We start from the raw sequence: 25,990 nt of genomic DNA, 5'->3' as shown, positions 1-25,990 counted from the left end.
CTGTGTAACAGTATGTTATTATGAGTGTGCTTTTAGTCCTCTGGGTGGAGATTTATATTAGTCATTCTGTGCTGCAGATCAGTGCACCCCTTCTGCTGCAATCTCCAGTCAAGATCTGCCCTCTGTATGATAGCCATGCACACTGTACGGGAGGATGAGACACGCTGCTTTATGCAACGGATTCAAGGCGTGGTTAACTGCTTTAAACTCAACTTGAAGGTCATGAAGTCAACTGACACTTTTTCTTGTCTTTGTCACCTTCATGTGAACAGCCCTGCGGTTTTGAGACAAAGCGTCTTCTGTACGTTTGTCTCAAGACACCGGCGTGAGAAGAAAAGCACGACCACATCGTGTTTTGTGTCAGAATACTTGAGTAATGGTACTTTCCAACCAGAGCTATTACCAGCTACAGTGTTAACAGGATGTGGTGAGCAAAGTGAGGGGGGGCGGACTGAGGAGGATCATCTCTAACAGGGTTTGCTGTAATTTTGCTCCTTCCCCGTGTTCCCTGGCTTACTAGTGCAGGGAGCTGTCACACCAAGCGTAACAAAAATAAGGTATCGCCTGACAGCTCTGACAAGATGAATGCAGCCTGTTGTTCTGTGAAGAAACAGCTGTGTCAAGCCAGAAATTAAATAATGCAGATGTGTCCCTGTGCCAAAAGTAGTTGTGACTGATTTTGTTAGGCATTTCCTGAGCTGTGCACTTGTAGGTTTGCCTTCTGGTCTCATTGGTTTTGCTATGTGCTGTTGTTTGTCCTGTTCTTGTCACGGTGGTGCATGCAGTGTCTAGTTTTGGGCTGATGACTCTTTTTAACTTATAGCATAGGGGGTAGACCTATATCATAAAAATTAAGACATGTACTTTAACTGAAAAAAGATTTGACTCACATTTTTGTATTACATCTCTTGAGAGCAAAAGTAAAAGTATGAAGTATTCCATAAAATTTAAGAACAAACAAGACAGCAACAGGCAACTTGCCACAAAGCCTGAATTAGTTCTCTGTAAGTTGGTTCAAAATGAAGCAATTATCAAAACAGTTTTCTTTTGAACGAGTAATTGCTGAGATTTAATTTCTTAAATATTCCACTCTGACTCCTAAAAACTATGTGTATGATCAAATGGTTCCCAAATACATTACTACTTGCTGTATTATTCTCAGAGGGAGGTGGTCGGGGTTGATGGTGGGTATACAAACACCAGGACTCTGTCTGTAGTTAGGTTTGTGCAACAAAAGGTGCTTTGGTCAATGTTAGGGACGGATGTTGTGTTCAATTAGATGTTGGTTAATGTATTTTGTCTCATGTCTTTGTTGACGTTGTCTAAGGTCCATTTCTGTGGTCCATACCCCTTCTTTTAGTTTTAGTCCCACTGCATCAATACAAATACATACATTTGGTATCATACGATTCATAAGTGCCTTGTCTTTGTAACAATAGCATAACTTGGACTTTTTATTTAGATTAAACATGAGCAGCTTTAAAACAAGCTGTCTGAAGTCTACTGTAAGTTGGGTCTAGCTACATTTTGATGGTGCCAGTTCCAGGAGTACAAATGTTTTATATTATTTATACAGATTTCTTTATATTTTAGGTGGGAAAAGATCTTCAATTCAGTTTTTCCAGACTTCAAAGGCCAACTGTTCTGTTCCTCTGACACCTCCACATGAAACTTTAGGGGATTTTCTTTCTGGCAGGATCTCGTTCATGCAAATAGAGTGGTTCATACAGCCTTTTTTTTTAAATTTTGGAATGTCATTTTCAATGTTCTAAAACAGGAGGGGAAGAGCTTGAACCAAACCACATTCATTTCTTACCATATAAAGGTTTCATAAAGCTATGATCACTATAAGCAGACATTTTGGTGGAAAACAAATGAAGTGGTGAACATTTGAATTACTGACTACATTTCCTCATTGTATTTGTGGTCTGCATTACATTTTCTTTGCTGTAAGCTTAATTACATTAGAAAAGACTTGGAATATTTAATTATTGTGCATTTAAAGGAAAAACAGTGGTTATGAACAAAACACCATGAACGCAGCTGAAAGTAAAATCTTGAAATATGTCATGGTTTTGGGCAACATTTGGAGACGTTGGAGGTGTTCGTCTATACTTTGCTGAAGAACACCTACGACCTTCCTTCGATTTTATGTCAAACTTGACAGACCTTTTGTGGAATGTCTTAAGTCTTTGCCATGTAAAAAAGAAGGACAGCAGGATGAGAATCTTCACTGGTCAGAAGGGTCAACTGTCGGAGCCCCCGATGCTGTGGGAACATCTGCTTTCTCTGTTCTGATACGACAGGCTTCTTTATATAGCCCCATGTACCAGTGAAGGGCACTTACAGGGGTGTTTTGCTCGTACAGATCATGGGAATCAATGTGCAGGCTGCTCTTACTGTCTTCCAGCGGAGTCCTCCCACAACCAGTCTGCTGATTCATCTTCTCCAGACAGACGGTGTTTAGAGATTCTGCAGGGCTGCCCTTTCACATAGTGTTGCTCTTTGTTTCCAAATAGACCCATCACTCCTCTGTGATGTGTCACCTCGTATTAAAATGAGGATCACAAACAGAGCTAGCCAGAATACGTATTTTATTAGGCAGAGAAAATACTGTTCAGAAGAAGAAAAAAAACACCAAAAATAAATTTCTGTCATACATCGATTCCTCTCACACGGCATAGGAAGGTCACTAAGTACATCAAAGAGAAAACAAACATCGCCAATCTACGCGTGGATGACCGCCAACGGGAGGTTAGATGGATACTGTAGCACAGTCAAAAGCACGGCATGGCTCAGGTGCTATTAAAGCAGAGCATGATGGCCTTCGGTGAGCACATCTGAGGCAGTTCCTGATTCTCCACACTATGAAGACACAGAGACAAGAGAGGCAGGTGGCACTGAAGTGGGGAAGTCTTTTTTTTTTTTCTTATTTTCGTTCTCTTGTGACAGGCAAATTAGCAAACATGAGGTGTCAGAGTGAATAACATCAGCCAAAAAGGTGGTGAATACACAAAGAAGACCGGTCCTCTGGATGAAGAGGAACATGAGCTTGAAGAGGGGCCTTGGCACTGAATGCAGCCACAGCCAAGTGATTAAAATCTCCTGAAAGAGGCAGAGAGGGAAGGCAGCTGGGGTCGGATTTGGCAGCTTGTTCTGACCGGAGCTCGGCGGACCGGTTTGGGAAGATGGGACCTATTCCACTTTTTTCCCATGTGAAACAGGAGCCGTTCCAAGGCAGAAGACCCTGCTTTGACTCGTAACACACACATGCACACAAGCCCCTTCAGACCTTCAACATGACACAATCAGACTAGTACACAAACATGCAGACTTATACAAAGGCAGAACTTTACAAAGTCATGCAGATGGAATGTTTTGATATTTCTGTAACTGAGTCTGACTCAAGTATATTTGGCTGACTGGCTGGCCTGAAGTCTATTCTTGTTAGAGGGGATTTATAGGGAACTACCATAACTCAGTCTAGGCCATCAGTGTGCTCCTGGAAAAACGCAACCACGTCAGTCTTTTGATGAGGAAAGAAAGAGTGAAGGGGCTTTACAAAGCTGAATATAAGTACTGTGTTTTCCTCAGATGTCTTTTAAAATTCTAGATGAGAACCCATCCTTGTCTCTGAAGGAGGTAGCCTGATCGACACTTAATTCCACAGGACTTCAAAAAAACGTCTTTCTTAAAACACATTGGAAAGATCATCCTGAGTACAAACACTTTTTAGATGAGTCATGTTGATTAGGACAGCCTGATAATTTGGGAAATATCTTTGTTCACGTGTTGGATGATGTTGACGAGATGCTACTCATGAATGTCTGAATAGTCAGAACATGGCGGTTGAAACAGCTAGCCTGGTTCTGTCCAAAAGTGACAAAATAAACCCACCAGCACCTCCAAAGCTCACTAATTAACATGGAAATGTGTTTAAACCAGTGATTTCTAACTAAGGGTAGAATGGATACGCAATAAGATGAAGAAAGTATTTTTCCTTTAGTAAAGAAATGTCCACATTTTGGGTGAATATAGGTCTAGCAGGAACAAGTGAATGAAAACTGGTTAGTAAGGGAGTAAGAAATAAGCTAACTGATGCAACACTAATGAGCAAGTAGTTAAATATAGCTTCAAACTAAAGATAAACAAACTAAAATGAATGGATAAATGAGCAACCACAACAAAAGGTATGAATAAACATTTGACCTTGTTAGTTAAGAAAATTAGCATAAATGACGGAAATACAACAGCTAGCTAAAATAATGGAAAAAATGGTGGATGGATAAACAGGTGAAATAGGTAAAAGTCATGGATAATGGTTGAAAAATACCAGATGAAAGTAATGAATAAACAGTTGACATTGCTAGCTAAATGTTATGGGTAAGCAGTGGAAATACAGTAGATGCTAAACTACATGAAGAAATGGTGGAAATAGCCTGAGATAAACTGTCCAAATATGCCAACGTTATAGCTAAAGAGCAGAAATACTTTCCCACAAGTTATGGATAAATGGTGGAAGAGCTAAAAGTAATGAATAAAGGTTGGGAGAACAGCTAACAACTTAGCTTGTTAGCTAAAACCAATGAGCAAATAGTTGAGCCAAAAGGCTAGTAGCATGATTAAACAATTGACCTAGTTTGCTAATAAAATGGGATAAGTGGTGGAGATACACTAGCTTGCTAAAAGCAGTAGAAAATAGTGGACAAAGATATGGATCTACTGTGAAAACATGTAAAAGTTACGGTTAAAAAGTGTGAAATGTGAATGCTGGAAACCCCTCACTGGTTTAATCTACAAAAACACTGAGATGTAAAAAAGGCAGACGGCAGTTTGACAGCCTGTTATGTGCTTTTGTGACTGTTTCTCAACCTGGAGTGATTTTTTTAATCAGAAAATCTTAACTTTTTGCGTGTCCATTTCAGTGCTTGTATAAATTTCACAGAGAAGCCGTAACGTGTATATACTGGAGGTGCTGTAGACAGATATTGTTGCTGTCAGACAGATCCACGCTAGTCCTGTTCCTAGCCCACGCTAAGCTAAGCTAACTGGCTGACAGGTGTAGCTTCATGGGTAGCATAGACTTTTTTCAAAAAGAACAAATATACATCCCCAAATATCAAATCTTTCCGATTACAATATCTAACTGAAATGATTTAGATTTGCAATTAACTTTTTTCATTTACTTGATTGTTAAAGTATTTTTTTTTACAGTCAAATCACAAAATATTCCACCAAAGTTCACTTTTAATGATAATCATGGTTTTCCCTTCTGGAGCGCTTCAGAGAACCCAAGCAGCTCAACAGAGGAACTGATTTGAACATACAGTATACTCATAAAGAATGATTAAACTCACAGAGATTGGATTTTGCTCTGTAAACTAGACTAATTCAATAGAAGAGATAATCATGGCAAATGTCTTAATTCTACGAACACAAAGATGTAAACTCAAGAACGACTGAGGCGAATGCTCATCCATGTTCTGGCAGTGAGAGACACTGTGATCGGACGGTCCAGACACAAACAGCACGATGCCACGCTGCTGCTGCTGCAACCGGTCAGGCCAAGAGGAGGCGGTCGCCGGCGTCGCGTTGGGCTCACAGGTTCTCGTTGGTGTCGTGATGGCACTGGCTGTCAGGCGAAGGGTTCAGGAAGGGCAGCTCCTCGCCGCAGCCCTGCAGCTTCAGGACCCGACTGCTCAGATCCAGGCAGCACTAAGAGGAGGAGTCACGGGGTGAGACATAATTAGTCCACTAAATATTTAATACGGGTCAGGAACTGGAGTTCACAAGATAGTCTGAGGGGTCGGGATAGGATGCAATTCTAAATATATATGCTGTGGGACAAAGTTATGAAATACTGAATAGTTTAATGTCTTTGGTCATCTGAAAATATTTCAATTTAAACATTTGAGAAGAAAGAATAACTCAATTTGTAGAATATTAAACCTGTTGTGGATGATCATAAGGCTTTTAAAGGGGATACGAAACAAAACTGTCGAGTCCATCAGTCTTAGTTCTTTGTGCTTATCTCTTATAGAGCAGAAACAATGAGTCACTGGATAGAAACGACCACAAAAATCATCAAGTATTTATTCAGCAAACATACTAATAATGCTTTGTCAGCATGTTCTCAAGTGTGAGGTTTTGCTGCTTTTCTCTCTTTTAAATCCTTTTGGAATTATATGAGTGGATTCAACCAAAAACAAGCCTCATAAGACATTACTTTGAGAAAATGTGACTTTTCATGTAAGATATCCAACAAATACCCATTACATCATAAAGTAATCAGTATGACACAGTAATGACAGTAATAGTCACTAATCCTGTTGCCCTTGATATCTTAACAGAACTGCGTGAATCATATAACAAGGTATTAATGACATATACTGTCAGTTATACCCCTCATAGTCTGTCTTTATTGTTCCTCAAATTCATTTTATTCACTTTTCATATGTGATCAAGCTTTCACTTCTTGCTCAAACTCTTTTTTTGATTTACTGATTTACCAAATTAGAGCTCATTACTCAAGAGCATCACTTTATCTTCAGCAAGTAATATCTTCATCATTCTTCCCGTCTCCCTGCCTGTTCGAATTTAACTCAGTTAAACAGATTATTATTTCACCTACACATCCGGCTAACATGCCACAACCTTAACAGCATACATTTTCAGTCATGTTTGTGGCTATTCACACACTTTCCTTGTTTGTTTTACTCTGATAACTCTAGAGCAGGAGTGTCCAGTCCTGGTCCTCTAGAGCCCCTATCCAGCATGTTTTAGATGTTTCTCTCTTCCAGCACACCTGATTCACATGATCAGGATCATTATCAGGCTTCTACAGAGCTTAATGATGAGCTGATCATTTGAATCAGGTGTGTTGGAAGAAGGAAACATCTAAAACATGCTGGATAGGGGCTCTTGAGGACCAGGATTAGACACCCCTGCTCTAGAGGGAAGTACCTGGCTCTGGAACTGCTAAAAAAAAAAGTCACTATGTGTATGTTCAGAACTTCTTTGCTGTAAACAGCTGCCTGCTCCAGCAGAAAATGTGATCCTGTCTCACTAAAATACATTCCTGTACTGCATTCCCATTTAAGCTTAGAGAGAAACATATTTCCTCTCGATAGATAAGACCGTGATGTTGGAAACGCTTCCAGTTTGAGAGAACACAAGGTGTGAGTCAGCAGGAGGGAAGAGAGGCAGGACTTTAACCCAGCAGAGCAGGGTTCATGTCCCATGTGGGGCAATTAAACTTGAATTTAATCTTCACAGTTTCGTTACATTTACGCCTGAAATTATTTGGTTGGGTTTAGAAAGATGTTGATTAGGAATGTAGTAGAAATAGATTTCCCTCTCAGCACATTGCAGTTCAGTTGTATACAAACAGGATTTTTAGGAGGCAAAGCTGAAAAATGACACTCTGAACCTGAACTCTGAAGACTGAACCAAAACACTGAAGTTGCAAGCTGGAGAACCAAAACAATGAAAACCAGTAATATGCTGTAAAGCTAATTAGAGCTGAGAGAAACTGCAGGCAGGAGATAATCCTCTGTGTTTTTGACTATGAGCAACACCATTCAGCATGAAGTTATAAAACCTGACAAATGTAAAATTCAATGAATAAGTGAATTTTAAAATGACATTTTTTTTGCGATATAAATAGAATGACTCAACATAATGATTTATGGAATCAGGAATCTGTTTTTTTTTTGCAATCTCCCTGTTTAACAGCATTTGTGCTACACCTCTGCTAGTGTACGCCGCTAGTCTTAATTAATTTCTAACACTGCCTACAAAGAAAGTTGCTGAGAAAGCTAAGTATAGGAGGGAGCCTGCAGCTAAAATGTTCATCTTACCTCACAAAGTCCTGAGGGGCTGATTTACCAAATTAGAGCTCATGTTCCTTTCACACCCTGAAGTCTCATTCTAATTAGAGTTTTAGAAGATAAGTAGACACAGCGTATGTTTAACAGAAATAAGAGGAACATTACCTGCAAATCGTCAGATCGTCTATTTGTTGGATTTAAATGTCATTTTTCACTGAACATGTTCACATCACAGTGTTCTGAATCTGCTCTTATCTGGGCTTTATCGGCACAGCAGGCAGCTGTTCCATTAAAATAACACCACCGTCCCTTCCCCTCACACAACACCACATACAGTACAGCTCTTTTTAAGATTGTACACTTGTGCCTCCATCTTACCTCCTGAAATGTTCAGTTTCATGTGAGTGTTTTTCCTTCTCCTTCCCTTTTGCTTATTTAAAACCATGCAGCCATTTCAGGGCAGCTTTAATAACCCACACACCAAAAGGCACACGATAAGGCTCACAAAATATCCGAAAAGCAAATGAGGACCTTACTTTAAGTTCCAACAGAGTCTGAAGACCCAGGCACAGCTCAAACGCCTCATCCTCTGAAAGTGAAAAAAGAGAGGAGAGATAAGGGCAGAGGGAAGGAAAGGAATAAACTGAATTTCATAACTGCATTGAAAAGCCACTCTGACTCTCATTCATTAACACCCTCATCTGCATATGAATACATCAGCATGAATCCAGGTTAAATCATCAACATAACTAAAGTGTCTGCCTTGTGATAATGAGCACTGTTAAGCATGTCTACTGGTGAGGCTGGCTGTGAGCTCAGAGGTGGAGAAGGCTGGAATTATCTTTATTAAAGGTGTGGTGGAGTTAGTCACTGCTGTAAATGAACTAAGGAGCAGGTAGACACAGGAGCTGCAACATAAATCAGAGTTTGTCTTTTATCTTTGTGAGGACCAAATGTCCTCATAACAAGGGAAAGACAAAGATAACTATTCAAAGTAAAGACATGGATGCTGTAACATTCCCATGTATTTGTGGTTTTGGGCTCTTAAAGGAACACTTTGTCATTTTAAAAACGTTTCTTGCAGAGATTTATAAACTGAAGCGTTGAAGTCACTCTCATGTCTGTTCACTGATATGAAGCTACGTCCCAGATATGGCTCAAGCAAGCAGATATGAATATAAACTGGTCGTGCGGCTTCTTTCTAAGGGGTCGACTGATATGTTCCATAACAGATACCAAATATTATTAATGGTGGAGACTGATACCTGATATTTGGAACCAGTAAATTTTTGTAGTAAAAATGAAAATTCAAAACACAAATCACAAACTCCAACGCAAAACAACGCAGAAAAGAAATGCTTTTAACTAACTTTTCAAATTATCCTTCAGTTTTGATAGGTTGTTAGCAATATGATAATGCTCAGCTCAGAGCCACAGCGGTGCAATTTTAAATGAATTTAATTTATTAGGCAAAAAATAATAATAGTTATAAAATGGGAAATATCAGCTCTAATAATCAACCATGCTGATAATCAGTGAATCCGTGCTTCTTTCCCATGCTAACGATATCATATCATAGTAACACTTTCAGATTTAGAAATAAAAGTATATACAACCAATTTTTGGTTAAAAAAAAATAAAAAATTTTTAAAATTACCCTTTTCTTTTAGACTTTATGCTAAGCTAATCACCTCCTGGCTTCATATTAATTGTGGCAAGTATTACATTTCCCAAACTGCCAGTTAGCACCACTAATTAACATATTACATCATTTTGTGCAAAATGTTAGGATTGATCCAATATCATGTTTTAAAGCTGCATTCAGTTAACAGGTAGCGAAGGTTAAAACTGAAAAAGGGAGAACAGTTTTCAAGTTCTTTATGGTCAACATGGCTAGCTGCTTCCTCCTGCATTCTAGGCTGACTGTGTCCTCTCTGTGCCCTCATATGAACTGTTACAGCTCGTTAAATCGATCAATTTCCTGAAATGCTAAAGTGAAACACAAATATGTTTTTAGAAGCATTCTCATAAAAATTTCTATTTGCTGAAACATCCGTGAAGGAACGCATCTTTCCCAGGAACATTCTCATCTGCACACTGAACTGAAAAACGTTAACCACAAATCTGAAGGACAAAGAAACAAACAAACAGTCATGTGAAGGAAGGCGTCCTTAAAAGCGAGGCGACCTTTGTCATGACAAAAATAAACTCTGGTATTTGCTTCCAGAGATGGAGAGGGATGCAAAAGGACACAGATGATGCAAATCAAGCTTTTTTTTTTCTCTCCCTTCTCTGGATCAGTGCCTCCACCACTGACCGCTCATCACCAGATGACTTCATAAAAGTCTATAAAAACATCATCAGTCAAACGAAGCTCCTCAGCACACGTCTTCAGTCCTTGTGCCTTTAAGAAGTTTAGTTCCTGTTATTCATCGTCTCTCAGCCATAATGACTGTCTCTGTCTGTGATAATTATCTTCCCACTTATTCTTTTTCTGCACCCGGGGATTTTTCTTGGAAAGACCTGCTTGACGTTATTGGAACCGCAGATTTGAAAGCTTTCTGAAACAGTATATTGATTATGTTGCACTGAAAAAAGTAGTAAAACAGGCAGAAAATATGGTAAATTAATGCATGAACTTCTACTTGTTTGCACATTTCTCCTGTTCCTTGTAGTTTTTTGTACATTTATGCAAATCAGTCCTCAGGTTTCTCCACAGGTTTAGAGTTGAGCCATGTGATGGAAATAGTTGGTCCACAGCTATCAGATGGATGACGTTGAAATTTGATGTGTGTGGTTTTCTGATCCCCTGACGTGTTGTCTGGACAACACAATGCGTTCAACATGTTTGTCTTCAAGTGAAATATGATCACGCTTAGGTTTCCTGTGAACGGTAATGTGAACTTAGGGTTAGAGTCAGGTTGTGTTACCGGTGTGCTGCCAAAAAGGTGACAGACGTCTGTGCTGCTCAGAACGGCAGAAGTTTCCTGTTCATATACATTTACAGCTACTTCTATGTGGGTCAAACAGCCATCAAGAAATGATCTTTTTTTCAATTATCCTCTAGTCTCTGTATTACTTTACCTGCTCTGTGCCCTACTTTATGTCCAATCCAGTTGCTTTTACAGGTAGAAATAGCTTGAACGGACTAATTCAACTTGTATAAGGACTAAAATGTTAATAATAGATCAAAATGACTTGATCTCATCCAAGAAGGCTGCATTTTAAAGTTTATATGGATAGAATTTCTTGATTTTACATAATACCCATCCATAAATCATGTCTATTTCAGTCTAGTTTCCAAAAAAATAAAAACTAAAAGTTAGATGTACCAAACACATGCAGCCATAGAAACATCAGAAACAACACTGTAGTTTTGCATCTTGCTGTCAGCCCGCGTACGCTTCAAACTGCAAACACTTCTTTGGTCCTAAGAAACGTAAAGCTCAGCAGTAAAGTTTCACAAAGCCTTTGCTGTCACTACAGACATAAAGTTCTGTGTATTTGCACATGATGACTATTTGACCCAAGCAGCTGCAGATGTGTAAAAACAGGATGATGCAAACTGTGACCTCCCACAGATGGCCATCAGTTGTTGGCATCACTTATTGTTACAACACTGGCCAAGCCTTCTACTTACAGAAGATGGCTCTTGTGGGTAATCTGGGTGTGATGAGGGTCCAGTGGGCCCCTGCTGTGGGACCTAAGCGCCTCTCTTTGCTATGTTTGTGTGAGAAGTAACATTACCAACACTGAGCCGCCATCTCTGTGAAGTGCATGCTGACAGATGTGATCAACATTCTGTAATCAACCATAATGTGTGTATATAGCACAGATTTCAGTTTAACAGCCATCCAGATGTTGTGCATCATATTAGCTGCCACCCAAAAGGTAGGGTAGGCCTGGTTACGACACTTGGTGCTTCTCTAGCGCTTTTCATCACCACAGAATTGGCCCAAACAGTAAAGGCTGGTCAGCAGCTGTGAGTTAGGCCACAGTCAAGACACTTAACCGTAAACCTCAGATCCTTATGCCACAGTTAGAAGCCATGGATCTGGAAAGGTAATACTTGCCTGTTTTGTGTATAAGTGATCATGATGCACTTCAATAACACATGTTGGCAAACGTGAAACTGTAGCTACTCTGTGCACTGGGGTGGGTGAGTAAGAGGAGAAACAATTGTTCAGAGAAAAAAAAAGTAATAAATGTCAACTAGCCCATTTTAATTAACTTTGACATCTTGAGAGTGTAAACACTGTTTATTAGTAATTGGTATGCTAACATGCTAAACTGAATGGTGCTTAATGTCATACTTGTGAAACATTGCAATTGGGAGCCTGTTAGCTGACATTAGCATTCAGCTCAAAGCACTGCAGTGCAAAGTGCAGCCTCACAGAGCTGCTTGCATGGATGCACACTTTTGATCTAGGAAATTCACATCAATCAAATGCTTTTGGTTTATTTCGCACTGTGTTGCAACCATAGACTGTATAAAAGATGGACGTAGCAACCGGCCCTGAAAAATGAAGCCAATCCGGAAGTGTCAAAAACCTGCAATATCACTACGTCCGCCAGCTGCTGGCTCCAAAAGGCCCTGGCTCCCATAGACTTGAATTGGAAAAGAAGTGATCACAGATCATGAAATACTGCATTCCTACAGTTCAGGATTTTTTTCTTATTAGTTTTCATGGTCAAATCCAGAGATCAGGTGGCCAATCTGAAAATAAATCAACACTGAATTTTTAAAAAATCATCAAAGGGGCAAGGGGCGTGGCTGGCTTGATTGACAGTCGGCAGCGACCATACAGACGAAGCGAGCAGAAGGTGGTAAATGTGGGCGGGCAGAGAGGGCCCGCCTCTCAATCCGTCTGACCAATCGCTGCTCCTATGGCTCCGCCCCCCTCCGACGATTTTTGCGTCACTGGCTCCAAAAATCCAAGATGTCAACCAGGAAGTAGCAAAACCCTGGCTTCATTTTCTCAGTGCAGAAACCAACGGGTGACGTCACGGTAGCTACGTCCATTTTTTATACAGTCTATGGTTGCAACTGACATTCTTACCTTTGACATAGGCTGAACACCGGAGCGTCTGCCTGCCCAGCTGCAGCTGCAGATCCGTCACTGAGCTGCTTCCTCCACATGGTGAACTGGGCACCAGTCTAACAACACACAGACACACACTGTCACTAAACTATATCTGCAATGGTTCAGAAACCTTCTCAGATGTGTCGTCTGAGCAGCTGGAGTAGCTGTCTCCCAGAAACTGATTCCTCTTATGATGAATTTCTTCAGCTTTTTATTAAACTGTCAATCAAAAGTTTGTGCAGCTGAGATTTATTAACTGGGATTATGAAGACAAACATCAGTTTTCTTTTACTCTTTACAGATGATTTGAAATTAGGATAGGAGCTAAATATAATTTCTTTGCCACAGTCTTCAGCTGGAGTCCAGCCACTGTGGTAAAGACTGAGCTTTATTTAGCTTTTTAACGTCTTTTATTAAGATGAAGGTGACGTCAAGTCATATAAGATTCTGGAGAAACTGTGTTAAAAGCTTATACGCTGTCTTTATTAAATCTCCCTTTGAGGCTTGATTTTAAAATTCAATTCCTTTACTTTCTTTTCCTGTAATCTAATCTTTTCCCCTGCGTTACTCTTTTCTTATCTCGTCATTGTTTGTATTTGGTTGATTTGTTTGTCACAGCACTTCATAAAGTGCCTACAAAGTGTATTTGCAGATTAGAGCGGGAGGTTTCTTACCCCAGCCTCTGGCAGCAGGAGGTGGAGATGTGGTTATGTTGGCTGCCAGTGTTGATGGATGCCTTGACTTCAGCCTCGCAGCACTGTGGGGAAGACAGAGGGGGGATTTTGGTGTTACAGTGTGATTTCCCCCTTTGGTCTGGCACTGCCACACGCAAGGAGACACAGTAGCACATGCACACAGCTCGAGGCAGCCTTTGAAAGCCACTGATCTCTCCTCTTTTGAGCAAATCCCTTTGGCTGCTGTGTGCTCACGAAGCTGCCAAACTGAAAAATAAAGTCTACTTGAACTGTTAATCAACTCAGTTCAAACAAACAAATCTTCCATTAGTGGAGTGTTTCCGACCTGAGCCTTTCTTGGAGTCGGATGCTGTTTTGTGTGTAACCTGATCTGTATTGATTCTGTCCTGCTGCAGGTGTTTGGTTGAGCAGCCTCACACTCACTAATCAGGTTAAAAACAAACCAACAGGGAAACTCTGTATATGATTACAGACCACATGAGCTGTTTTTTTGTTTGTTAGCTGATATATTACTCATGTTGCTGACGGAAGATGCTGATACTTTAGTTTGTTGAGTGCACTTTGATTTTTGGACTCATGCATCACTGGAGCATGAAATATTAAGCAGTGAGTCATATGTGTGCGTTCACAACTCCACAGTGGAGAGGAACGTCTATGTGATGTGATTTATGGCGGTTCAGGTTCACAGTTTGACATTTGTCAAAACTTTTTATTTAAATATTATCATGTTAAAAGCTACGTCAACAAACGTGTACTGATTTGACAGATAATTATGAGCAATGGATTCCAACAAGCACGACAGAGTGTTTTAGTGAGTTTCATCTTATTATTCATCCCTCGACTTTACTGTTTTGGTCGTCTGACTCACTCGCTGTAGACTCTAAGAATAAGATTGTCGTTTCTATTGTGCATTCTCCTTCTCTTCAACTATGCCCATATTCCCTCGCTTTGGGAAAGAGCAACAACTACACGCTGAAAGCTACAAGTTCTGATAAGAGCTGCAAGACTAGGATCATGTAATAAGACAGGTCTGCTTGGTTCTTAGTCATTTTGATGACAGTGATCGTTTCACCACGTGCAAATGTTCCACCGAAACAAGTTCCTCCAGACACTAGCAGTACATCCTGGGCTTCACACACCCAGGACTATTGTAATTGGATTAAAGAGATACAAACAAAAAAGTGCGTTTTTCACCATTACCAGAATGATAATCACTAAGAAGGTGGAGGCTAAAAGTAAAGTAAACGTTACTTTTTCAGGTGACAACAAATAGAACGTTTCTGCTGGATGTTTCATGTTAGCCACTGTATGCTAACGTGTTATTTATGTTCACTTATAAAGTAATAATACCAATTATTTTGCTCCAAAGTGCGCCAAAAAACAATTATTGCAGGCATAAAGCAATAGTTAAGCAGCTAAAGCGAGGCTTAGCTTAGCTTAGCTTAGCTTAGAGGAAAGAAACAAGAAACTGAAAAAAAACTTCTGCCAAAGTTAAAAAAAATACAACCAACTCATCTAAAGCTGACTAATGAAGATTTTATAATAGTTTGTTTTATCTGTTCATAAATTTTAGCGTGAAATCCACAGTTTTCTCGTTCTTCTGGTCTACATGCTACACCGCGCTAACTGTCTTCTAGCTGTGTTTTGTATTTATGTCACCAGCTGTATCTCATTTCGCGCCTAGCAGGAAAAAAAAAAGCAAATGAACATATTTCCCAAAGACCTCCTCACTTCATGTTTCACTGACTGTTACAGTAGTGATGCTAGTAGGCAGCTTGCCTTAATTTCCACTGACATTTGTCTTCTTTATCTCACAGTTGCTCTGCTGCCTGCAGGGCTCCTCGTGTCACAAAGTCGTGTTTAATCCACAGTGCAGCAGATTGTCAGGCTTTATGGGAGCTGTTGTCTCTGAAGGGCCTTTCTATTCAGCATCCCCAAAGTTCACATCATACAACCTGTGCACGAGTAGAAACATGCATGTATGTGGAGTAGAAATAAAGCAATGAAATGAAACTGAAAATGTACAGAACATATGGCAGCTCTGCATGCATGTGGTATAAGCAGTGTGCTGCACCACCCCCACACTGTTAACTGACTGTCTGATGATGCATAATTTAGATATTTTTCCACCATAATTTTCTTTTATCGTTGCCTTTTTCTTTTTTTACTTTCGGATAAACTACAGCAACAGTATGTTCTTAGTCACGTTGTCTGGTTGAAATATATTTGAGGAATTATAGACTTCAGAGCTGCAAAATTGGTAAATTAATCAACTTACATGTTAAATCTGCAGCAGTTTGGTTAACAGTTTTTAATTCAAGTATCTTTTATATGAAGAATGGTATTGCTTTCACCTCATCAGTGTGAATATTTCTGTTTTTTCTTACTAATCTAAGACAGTTAAATAATGTGATTTATGTTTTGTGCTATTAGTTGAACAAAAGAAGACATCTGAAACATTACCTGGCATGAGCAACTGTTCACAATTTGCTGACATTTTCTGGGAAGCATAAATTGAGAAAATAATTGGTAGACTTAAAGTTAATAAGTATTAGCTGCTGTTTTTAATGGATTAAAGTCAGGCAGAGTAGTCAAAACGCTGAACCTTGAGTATCAGTATCATAATCAGGTGGCTTAAATTGATTCAGCAGATATTCAAAAACACTTAAAATCTTCATCTGGCGTGTATTTTTTAAGTGACGGCTTAAAATTGGATGGAAAATTCTAATCTTATGACTGAGGACCTTTTTGTTGCCTCTTAATAAGACATTTTCTAACACACTCTGGGATTTTTACCGCCCAGCACCCATCCAGCTTCCATAGACCACGTCTGTGTATCCTCCTCTCCACGTCATCTCCTTCATAAATCAATACCTTATCCACTTGACCCGAGGATATTTCCCCCGTTGGAAATAAACACGTTCAGTTTCCATGTACCTCGTTTTGATTCGTCTCGCTCTGTACAGCCTGAGTTGGCTGAGCGAGCCTCCTTTGTCCTCGCAGCCTCACCAGCTTATCAGCAGACCCACAAACCTGCTCTTTTGTCTCAGTCCTGGCGGTGCAAAAATCCCTCTCTATCCCTGAAGTTTAAAAATAGCAGGCGGATGAGTAACTGAGGAACACTTTGCATGTAATAAGTTGATGATAAAACCCAGCAAAACACACTGAGTAACAGGGGAAAACGCTGAATCCACTGGAAAAGTACATTCTGGTTTTAAATGTGTTCACACATGCAGAATTCACAGGAGCTGTGCGACATATGAAGACTACAGGGAACAGAAGCTGTTTGATCACGATATCGATTTCTGTCATAGGATCAAAAAATGAAAATAATAACTCTGTCTTTGGTGTCATGCATGGCTGCAGTTCTCTCTAATCTGAATAATCTGAATTCAAAAGGCCAAAACATTACTTCTGTAGCCCCTGGTTGTGCATTAGTTGTGTAATATTTTGCCATAAACCATATGTATCTGCAAACTACTGTCTTTGTTGTTGATTAGACTCAAATCCAACACTGTGGTTCTCTAAACTTTACAACCTTCTGATCTTGCTCGTAGCGCTCATGTCCATTGTTTTGTACCGAAGACATAACTGTTAAAACAAATACATGCTTATTGGCTTAAATGTCACCAATTTGTTGGCTCACTTTTGTTAGTTTAGATGTGCTTTTCACAAATGAGCATCAAGGATTCAGGCTTTGAATACAGAGTATTAATAACTAATAAGAGAACTGGAACATTTAAAAATAGCACTAAACCTAATAAAATAATAATATATAATGAATAATGATAGTAAAATAGAACAATACCCACAGGAATGCCTTAAAATAAACAGTGCTGCAGCTAAATCAATTAATGTCTCATTTATTTTTTTCAATTAATCAATTAATGGACCCCTGAGGCAGCCGCTGTGCTGAATGGGGATCCAAGTAGTTACACAAATGAATCACTTAGTCTGTAAAATATCAGAATAAGCTGAAAATGCCAAAGTGAAGTCTTTAAAATACAAATTTTAGCTGAATCAAAATTCAGAAACTATCAATTCACAGTGATGGAAACAAAGAAGGGGGCACCGGGATCTTTCTGTGTGGAGTCTCCATGTTCTCTCTGTGCAGTGTGGGTTCTCTCTGGGTTCTCCGGCTTCCTCCCGTACAGTCCAAAAACATGCTGAGGTTAATTGGTGATTCTAAATGGAATTGTGAATGTGAGTGTGCTTGGTTGTCTGTCTCTAAGTGTAGCCCTGTGATAGACTGGTGACCTGTCCAGGGTGTCCCCTGCCTTCACCCTGAGTCAGCTGGGATAGACTCCAGCCCCCCCATGACCCTAGAGATAATGGATGGATGGATGGATGAAAACAAAGAATAACGCAGCTCATCTGAATTTTTCGATGAAACAAATGATCAAAAATCATCTCCTTCTTTACCACCAAAAATGCCGACAAATCTAGTCCTTTCAACGAACCTACCAAAATTTTGAAATGTTGATGTTTAAGGAGAAGAACCTGCCCCCTCTAGCTTTTCTGTTATACCCATTATTCAACTGGACTGTCAGTCTGTGCAGATACTTTACATCTGACATAATGTAATCATAGAACAAGTGTGACCTTTTCAGGTGGCTAGATATCATAAAGCTGTTGATGAGGGACTGAATCACTAGTCGCTAATATTTTGTGTGACCTTTCTGCATACATTAGCCAGTGGAGTGTTGATGGGGGACCACAGGGAGCATCTCCATGTGAATCCACACCATTAATGTCTAATGTGCTTCGGAAGAGACGGTTAATAAAAAGGATGAATACAGAGTCACTGCATGCAGAATTATTTTAACTATAATTTTCATAGCTAGCACACGGAAAGAGATGTTTAAAATGCGACAAGGTCAATACCCATACCCAACCGGGGACTTGTGGCAGTTCAGGTTGGATTTATCGTTATTTATTAAACCGTTTCCCAATATTTCAAAGATTTTTTTAATCCAATAACTGATAGAAATTTAAGATATATAGCGTATCTTCACTCACATACCACCTCCTGTGCAAACTGGAGTCGTCTTTACTTTACTGTACTCCAGGTCCCTCTGTTGACAAATCAACAGAAGTAATACTGAGATGAAGGACGTGTCAGAAACTGTATTGTCTATTAGCTGTAGTACCTGGTGCAGGCAGCCACTTGGACCACCGATAGTTCCTTGTTGGCAAGCAGACAGCACTGTGAGAGTTTAGTGAGGAAAGGGCCACCATGAGAAAGTCTCTTGTGACACTTAATGACTAACGACTAGAGCTTTTTTTTTTGTTGGTGAATTGAAATATGTCAAAACAGCATCGCTGTAGCCTAGTGGCTGATAAGCTACGGCATTAGCGTGGCTTATGTCATGTGGTTATATTCAAAGCGGCTGTATTAGGACACCAAGTGATTTCCGTTCAGTTTATTTTGCGTTGTCGATTACTGGTTGATTATTCTGCTGTTTGTCAGTGAGGCATTTGTTTGAAATGTGCATCTAGTAAGTGGTGGCAGCAGGTCCCTTGAATCACTTCTTTGAGTGTCTAAGCATAAATGACATTGAATACAGTTAAATTAAAAACCTTTTATTGTGTCAGTAAATGGTTTATTGGCGTATATTCATAATGAAAACTCATCATGGTCATAAATGATTGTTGGTAGTTCAAAAAGCTCAGTTTTTAATGACTTTAAATGGTATTTAATGCACACTTAGTACACTCTTGTAAAACATATTAAGGTTATTGGGTCTGGAGGATATATTTATCATTTACAAACAGATCTGCAAATTTCTCATTTTCACACGATTGTTATATGTAGCTCATACATTGCTTACAAATGTATGAGCTGCTTTTGCATGATACAGATCTTAGTTCTGATCAATGAGGAACTTGCTTCATATATAAACAAATAGTGACATCTCCACACCAGAGGGCAGGAATAATTAACGAAATCGTAAACCATAAGTCTGTGATTCACATTAACCAGGGACCATCTCTACCTCCAGTCATTTCCTGACATATCCTGACAATGTAAAGGCGTACTCCATCTCCCACGCATTACCAACACTGTGTTCTTGAAATAGCAAAACCATTACTACAATTTGACCGGCAGATACCAATGAGTTCGTGTGATGTATTTTCTTCAATGAACCTCTAAATTGCCACCGATTTCACCCGCGAGTTACCGGTATTGTACTGTGTGACCATCAGCTCATTTTAGCTTTATGACCAGGAGCCAGTCGTTAATAACAGCGCCCCTGGGACTCCAGTCTGCAACCAAGTCACACTAACATATCTGAAGCATTGACCCAACAGAGTGTGTAGACGAGGAAAGAATATAAGCCAAGGCTCAAAGATGGCTGTAGGTCACCAGAACACCCATGAATAACAAAACACGATCCCAGTCAGCTTTATGTGAGACTGGTTAGAGAACCAAGGTGAGCGTTGATTCCTGAAGCTACAAGGAGCAATGTTGGGTTCAAAAGTACATCCCCAGTAGGACAGCTATCTGTTGTCAACCATGCAGGCTGGACGGGGGATTCAATGGGATTTTTTCCCTATTTTTGAAAGCAACAGCAACTAAATGTGTCTTAAGAATTTTCTGACACACCTGTACTTCAGATCCACTACAAAGACTCAGTTATGTAATCACAGAGGTCTGCAGCAGCAAGCATGAGAACACTGGCTCAAAATAAACCTACAGTACACAAGGTGTAATATAACCCTAAAACTCTGTCTTAGTTAGCTTTATAGGGGTAAAAGAGCCAAAGAGACCACTGATCCTCAGGCTTGTTATGGTGTTTGGTACATGTGGGCAAAACCTGGTCCCAACTGACAAGCATCTCTTAGTCACCACATGGGTTAAGCGTAAGTTTCAAAAGGCTACTGCATAAATTTTAGTTCCATTTTCGTCTTGTTTCTTTTTTCCTTTTGTCCTCAAACCCACACAGTTTGCCCATCACAAGCCCCTGCATGCTTGTTCCTGATGTAACTACAGCGTATTCATCTTGGGTCCATGTGGACACGTTAACCTGGCTGGACTGTGACTCAGTTATCCGTTGTTCAGATGCTGTGAGACAGCTGCTGGGTCCTGCCAAGCTTTTGATGTGTTGTAAAGAGGAAGTAAATGAAGAGCAGGCTCTAAATGATGAGTCATCGGAGCAGAACGCTGCTGTCTTTGTATCTTCTCTTGTTTTCAGTTTGTATGCTGTAGTAGAAAGTGGCACAGCACCCAATGTGGCAGCCAGGCCGAGTGTATTTAATGGAGTGTATTACCTTGCATTGAATGACCAGAGCTGTGAGGATGGTTGAGCTCTCCGTGCCCTCTGGCTTCTCCGCTGTCTGTCTGGCTCCTGCTTCGCTGTTGTCGTCCTCCTCGTCCGACCGAAGGCTCCTCTCGCTCTCCTCCAGAGACTCCCTCTCCTCTGTGGAGTCGTCGGCCGTGCTCTCGCTCCTCTCCTCTGCGTCCGTGGGTCCGTCCTTGGTGTCGGCCAGCGGGGATCGAACCCTGGCGCTGGGGTCCCTCGCCTCGCCTCGCAGCCGCGGGATGTTTCCCTCCAGCAGGCGGCGCTGGACGATGCTGTGAGGTTGCTAGAAGGAGAGACAGAAGAGAAATGGATCTTAGATGGCAGGTTTCCTCAAATGAGATGTGGGATTTTACATGTAGTTTACTGCAGAGTTTATGAAGACCAATACTGACGCTTCCATCTCCCAAGTTTTTAAGAGTTAAACACAAACAGTAGATGTTAGCATATATAACCAGATAGGTATACGTATAGAAACCTGCTCAATCAGTTTGCATGTACATGTGACAAAAAATTAATCCTGCAATCATGATGTTAACAGAACGTAAGTTATCTTTCTGACAGCAGACTCACGTTATTCTAAAGGGTGGAAAAAACATGAAACATTAAAGACCCCCTCCAGTGAAAACTAGTTTTCCTACTTTGTGACTGGGTTCATATGGAGGGGCTTATCGGTGAGAAGACCCATCATGAGTGAAATAAGAAGTCGGCGCTATGTTTGAGTATCTCCACTTTGAAACTGCAGTGTACCAATACAGCCTCAAAATCACAGATTCACACATCTGGGATTTCATACATAAGGAACCTAAGGAACCAATCCTGTCAGCTTTGTGTTTCCTCGGTCCTCATTGTTCTTTTTTAAAAATGATTCTTTCTGGCCTTTTTTAGTAAGGATAGTGAGAGAGCGAGACAGGAAAGTGGGGAGAAGACCTGCAGCAAATGGTCATGAGCAGGACTCGAGCCCATGACTGCTGCATCAGGGCCTATAGCTCCTGTTTATGGGTCGCCTGCTCAACTAGTGGAGCTATAGGGGCGCCCCTATCGTTATTCTTCTTTAGAATTGGTTCTAACTGGCTGAATTACTCCCATATTACAACGACTACTAACATTTGCAGTTAAAAGTAATTTACAGCATTTGAACAGAGTCATAGGTGAGCTGGTGTGCTTGAGGGGGTGGATGTAGAGCGAGGCAGGGGCTTCGTAGAGCAGTACATTTTAATGCCGAGCTCACACGACAGAAATCCTCACAGATTATGAAAACTGCCTGCATCATGCACATAAGCAGAAACTTCACAGTATTCTTCTCGCTAATCTGACACATGCACATGCTGCAGGATTTCAAAATAATGGCACATCACACTCTACAGGATATTATAAAGATGATCATGCCAGAGGCAGCAGATCACCACCTCTCACGATCTCATGGAGAAACAGATGTAAACAAAATGGAGACCAGTGCACCAACTTGCTGTGAAACGAATAATGCTTTGCAGTGCGAAAAACACAAAAACAGAAGGTAAAAAGATGAGCCTGAATGAGAAGATGGTTGAGGAGATGTGGTAAATTGTGAGAACTGGAGGTGAGATTTCAACTATCAGTTTTAATATCTGTGGCTACTTTAGCCTCACGGGCTGGAGGGCTTAGTGTTGCTTGGCAACAGTGTCCACTGCTCCGGACATTAGCTTGATAAACATAACCATCCCGCTAAACCATTTTAGGGCACAGAGGGATTGTTTTCATTCAACCAAATCTTCTAAATTGTGATACATGGAGATAAGCTTTTATTGATTTAATCTTATTTGAGTAACTCAAATGTGCTAGTGTCTGCTGGTTCATCCTGGTTTTCATTGTAAAAATGTAAATACTTATGTAGTGTTATCTCAACAGATCCACTGTGATGAAGGATCCATTTAATCTTAGAAAAGAAAAAAAAGAGGATGTTATTGTGTTAAAGAAACATTCTGTGTATTAAAAGATCATTATATTAACCACAACAAAACATATTCCTACAGGTTTGGGTTGATTCTGATTACTATGTTTTATTAAAAGAAACTCAAACTGCAAAAAAAAAGCAATAAAATCAATCTAACGTTATGAGGTTATCTACACAGTGAGTTTTAATTTGAAGGAAAAGATTGACTTTATTAAATCTTACTTGAAGATAAGCGCTGCAGTAGTTCCTAAACTGGGTCAGCGCTCAGCAGTATCAGAAGAGATTTCTGTTCAGCTGATTCTTCGGGGCTCTGCACTGAATGTTGGTACATACAGTATGATGTCGTTTGTAATGTACTGTACAAACGGTTGTAATGTAATGTAAGCGGTGGCAAAAACAGGCCTATTTCCTGCTCTGACAAACAGCGAGAGGAGGCAGAGGTGTGAAGGTGCTGATGTGTGAACTTATATATGAGGTGTTGTTCAGTTAGAAACCTGAAATACAAGCTCTGATTTCTCCTCATGCCTTCAGAATACTGTCAAATAAATCTTTTTTTTTCTCCACAGTTTGTTCCTCATGTATAGTCCACGTGCAGGTTTTACAGACTGTCTGGCACATTTATTATTAAAACAGAATCAGGGAGTTTTAGATGACAACCTGCAAAATACGGCGTAATTCTCCTCAGTTAAAAATACAGATGATAGATACCGTGTAATATTTGGTGGATCACGGTGTATTTTAACTCATGCATGTAGGCACAAGCAAAATTAGGGAACAAAGGGTGAACAATCTGGTAAAGAATTTATAGCGTTGTTTGTTTTTTAAGAAGTGAAAAACCTTTTTTTTTTTTTTTTTAACCTTGTTATTATGCCCATATGGTGTGTTTTTTTAAATCTTTTTATATGATAGATCTGCACATTGTGATCCAACAGTGTTACATTTAAGCCATTTTAAAGCAGGGAGAGATTATTTTCATGTAAATAATGTAATAAATGTGCAACTTTGACACACAGGGATGAGTTTTTAGGGGTTTAATCAATGACTGGAAGAAGACTACAATTATACGTAACAATCTGATGTTTGGGGAGAACATAAAAAAAACATGTAACGTAACTATTTGACCATTTTCCAATATCTAGTCTAACTTTATGTGGTACATCCTTGAGCGATGCACACAGGTAATAAATGAGCATCAGTGTTTCCTGGTGTCTGTAGAGCTTGTTTGCTTGCTGAGGGATTTCGTTGTCCACAGCCGTTTGCTATGGTTTTGGATGCAAGTTGAAAGTTTCTGTTCTTTCCAGATGAGTCACAGAAACAAACTTTTAAGCCAGAAGTTATCACAGTGCAGCAAGTGGAAGCCATTTAACTGTGGAATACAGACTTAACCTAGCAGAGCACTGACTGTGGCATTTCAGAGCCTCCTCCTCCTTTTTTCCCCCCAACATGAAATCAGACAGGCAGATTTATTTAAATTGCTAACTTTAACCTTGGTGAAAAAGCAAACCGCTATCCAGACCAGCTGAAAGGAAGGTCACATTATCATGTCATGAAAGCCAATTGGGGGAGCATTTATTGAGGTCATCACTGTCAGCAGATACAAAAGACTTTCTGCAAGGGGCTTTTCTTTGCAACACAAACATGGTGGCCACATTTTTTGTCGACACCCTTTTTCTGTGGTCTTTAACAGACAAAAGCAGTTTTACACCCACAACACACAACACTTACAGTGGAATAAAAGTGTTCTTTTCGTCTACACAAACAGTTTTACGGTAAAGATTCAATGCTATTTTGATCTTGATCAGGTTTCTGCCGTTTCAAAACAACAAACAGCGACTGGCTGTTCTTTCTGCATCATATAAGAAGTAAATTGTATTTCAGCTGCCTGTTCCTCTGTAATCACATTGCTGTTCTTCCAGTACAGAGTCTGAGTACAGACTTTCAGACAGCACGCTTTGAAAAGAGCAGGTCACCCAACACCAGCAGAGTCGCTGCATTAATAAAACACCGAGGCATTTGCTTTCCTTTCAAGGCTTTCTGAACACTTTAATCACCACGATATGTTCAAATAAATGAACAAGGATGAAGACATAAAATAAAACATTTCATTAGTTTTTATGCTTACTATAAAATGGGCCAAGCCTTGGAAACTGTAAACTTAATTTCATTTAGAACAAGTGGATTCTGAGTTAAATATTATAAATTTTGTCAGTCAAAATGTAAATAGCGTGTTATTCTTTCTGTGTAAACATACATATATATAGATAGAGACAGAAAAAAAATAGGCCAAATTCAAGAGAAACTGAACTCTGCAGTATTTCTCATAATGACCAAAAGTCTCAAACAAACTGTAAACAAAAAATGGTCACAGAAAGGCAAATGGACCTCAGATATTTAAATGTACTATCGTCATTTCTATCCTCAAACACATCAGAGCAGGTTAACAGTGTTTTGTGTCAGGTCTGCACGTTTGTCTCACAATATAACAAAAAATAAGAATCAAATTACAGTATCTTGTCCAGATCTTTAATGAACTCATTAAATAGTTTGATTTTTTTTAAATTGATATGATCATAGTTGAACATTTACATATTAAACAATCACTTAAAGAAGTACAGAAGAGCAGTTTTAGGAGACAAATAGACAAAACACAAGACTACAATTAAAATAGAATAATGGACAATACTAAATTAGATTTCTGAAGGCTTAATAGGTTTCAGTTGGCATAGGAGCCAATTTCCGTATCCACTGGGAAATTAATCCTAACAATTTGCAATAAAACTTTACACATTTTCTGCCAAAAACTATTTTGTGTGAAGACCAGGTGCACTGTAATACTGCCTTCCTCTAAGCCACATCTCATTCAGAGCGGCTGAGAGATTAGAGTGTATTTATGTAGCTAAGACGGAGTGATGGAAATTTAGTGCAAGAAAAAAAGCCTGTATGTTCAATTCAGAGGAGATGTAACTCTGTTTCTACACAAGTCACTCTGTAGTTTCTCATCCAGTTTCACTCACAAATCTCTCCCATTGTGTCCCAGTTTTATCAGACTGAGACTTTGCTGGATACGACAGAAGAGCTTTGTCTGTTCTGGATATAGGTTTATAGGTTTATACAGCAATGCTCCTCATCTGTTCATTTAGTTTGAATG

The 25,990-nt window shown here is 39.7% G+C and overlaps 1 protein-coding gene across 1 annotated transcript in view; it reads right to left on the bottom strand.

The window, feature by feature from the left end:
- Nucleotides 1–2,577: 2,577 nt before the first annotated feature.
- nrip2 (nuclear receptor interacting protein 2) overlaps nucleotides 2,578–25,990 on the bottom strand; it is a 53,308-nt gene continuing 29,895 nt past the window's right edge. Inside the window, exons 2-6 of the mRNA XM_008280871.1 lie at nucleotides 20,881–21,195; nucleotides 13,588–13,670; nucleotides 12,890–12,987; nucleotides 8,366–8,418; nucleotides 2,578–5,715 (exon numbers count right to left, since the gene is read on the bottom strand). Of these exons, the coding sequence (XP_008279093.1) occupies nucleotides 5,599–5,715; nucleotides 8,366–8,418; nucleotides 12,890–12,987; nucleotides 13,588–13,670; nucleotides 20,881–21,195 (666 nt within the window). The 3' untranslated portion in view covers nucleotides 2,578–5,598. The remainder of the gene's footprint in view (nucleotides 5,716–8,365; nucleotides 8,419–12,889; nucleotides 12,988–13,587; nucleotides 13,671–20,880; nucleotides 21,196–25,990) is intronic.

Source organism: Stegastes partitus, unplaced genomic scaffold (genome assembly GCF_000690725.1).
Source record: "Stegastes partitus isolate 25-593 unplaced genomic scaffold, Stegastes_partitus-1.0.2 Scaffold212, whole genome shotgun sequence".
Taxonomy (NCBI): domain Eukaryota; kingdom Metazoa; phylum Chordata; class Actinopteri; family Pomacentridae; genus Stegastes; species Stegastes partitus.
This window is presented reverse-complemented; position numbering and strand designations above follow the sequence as displayed.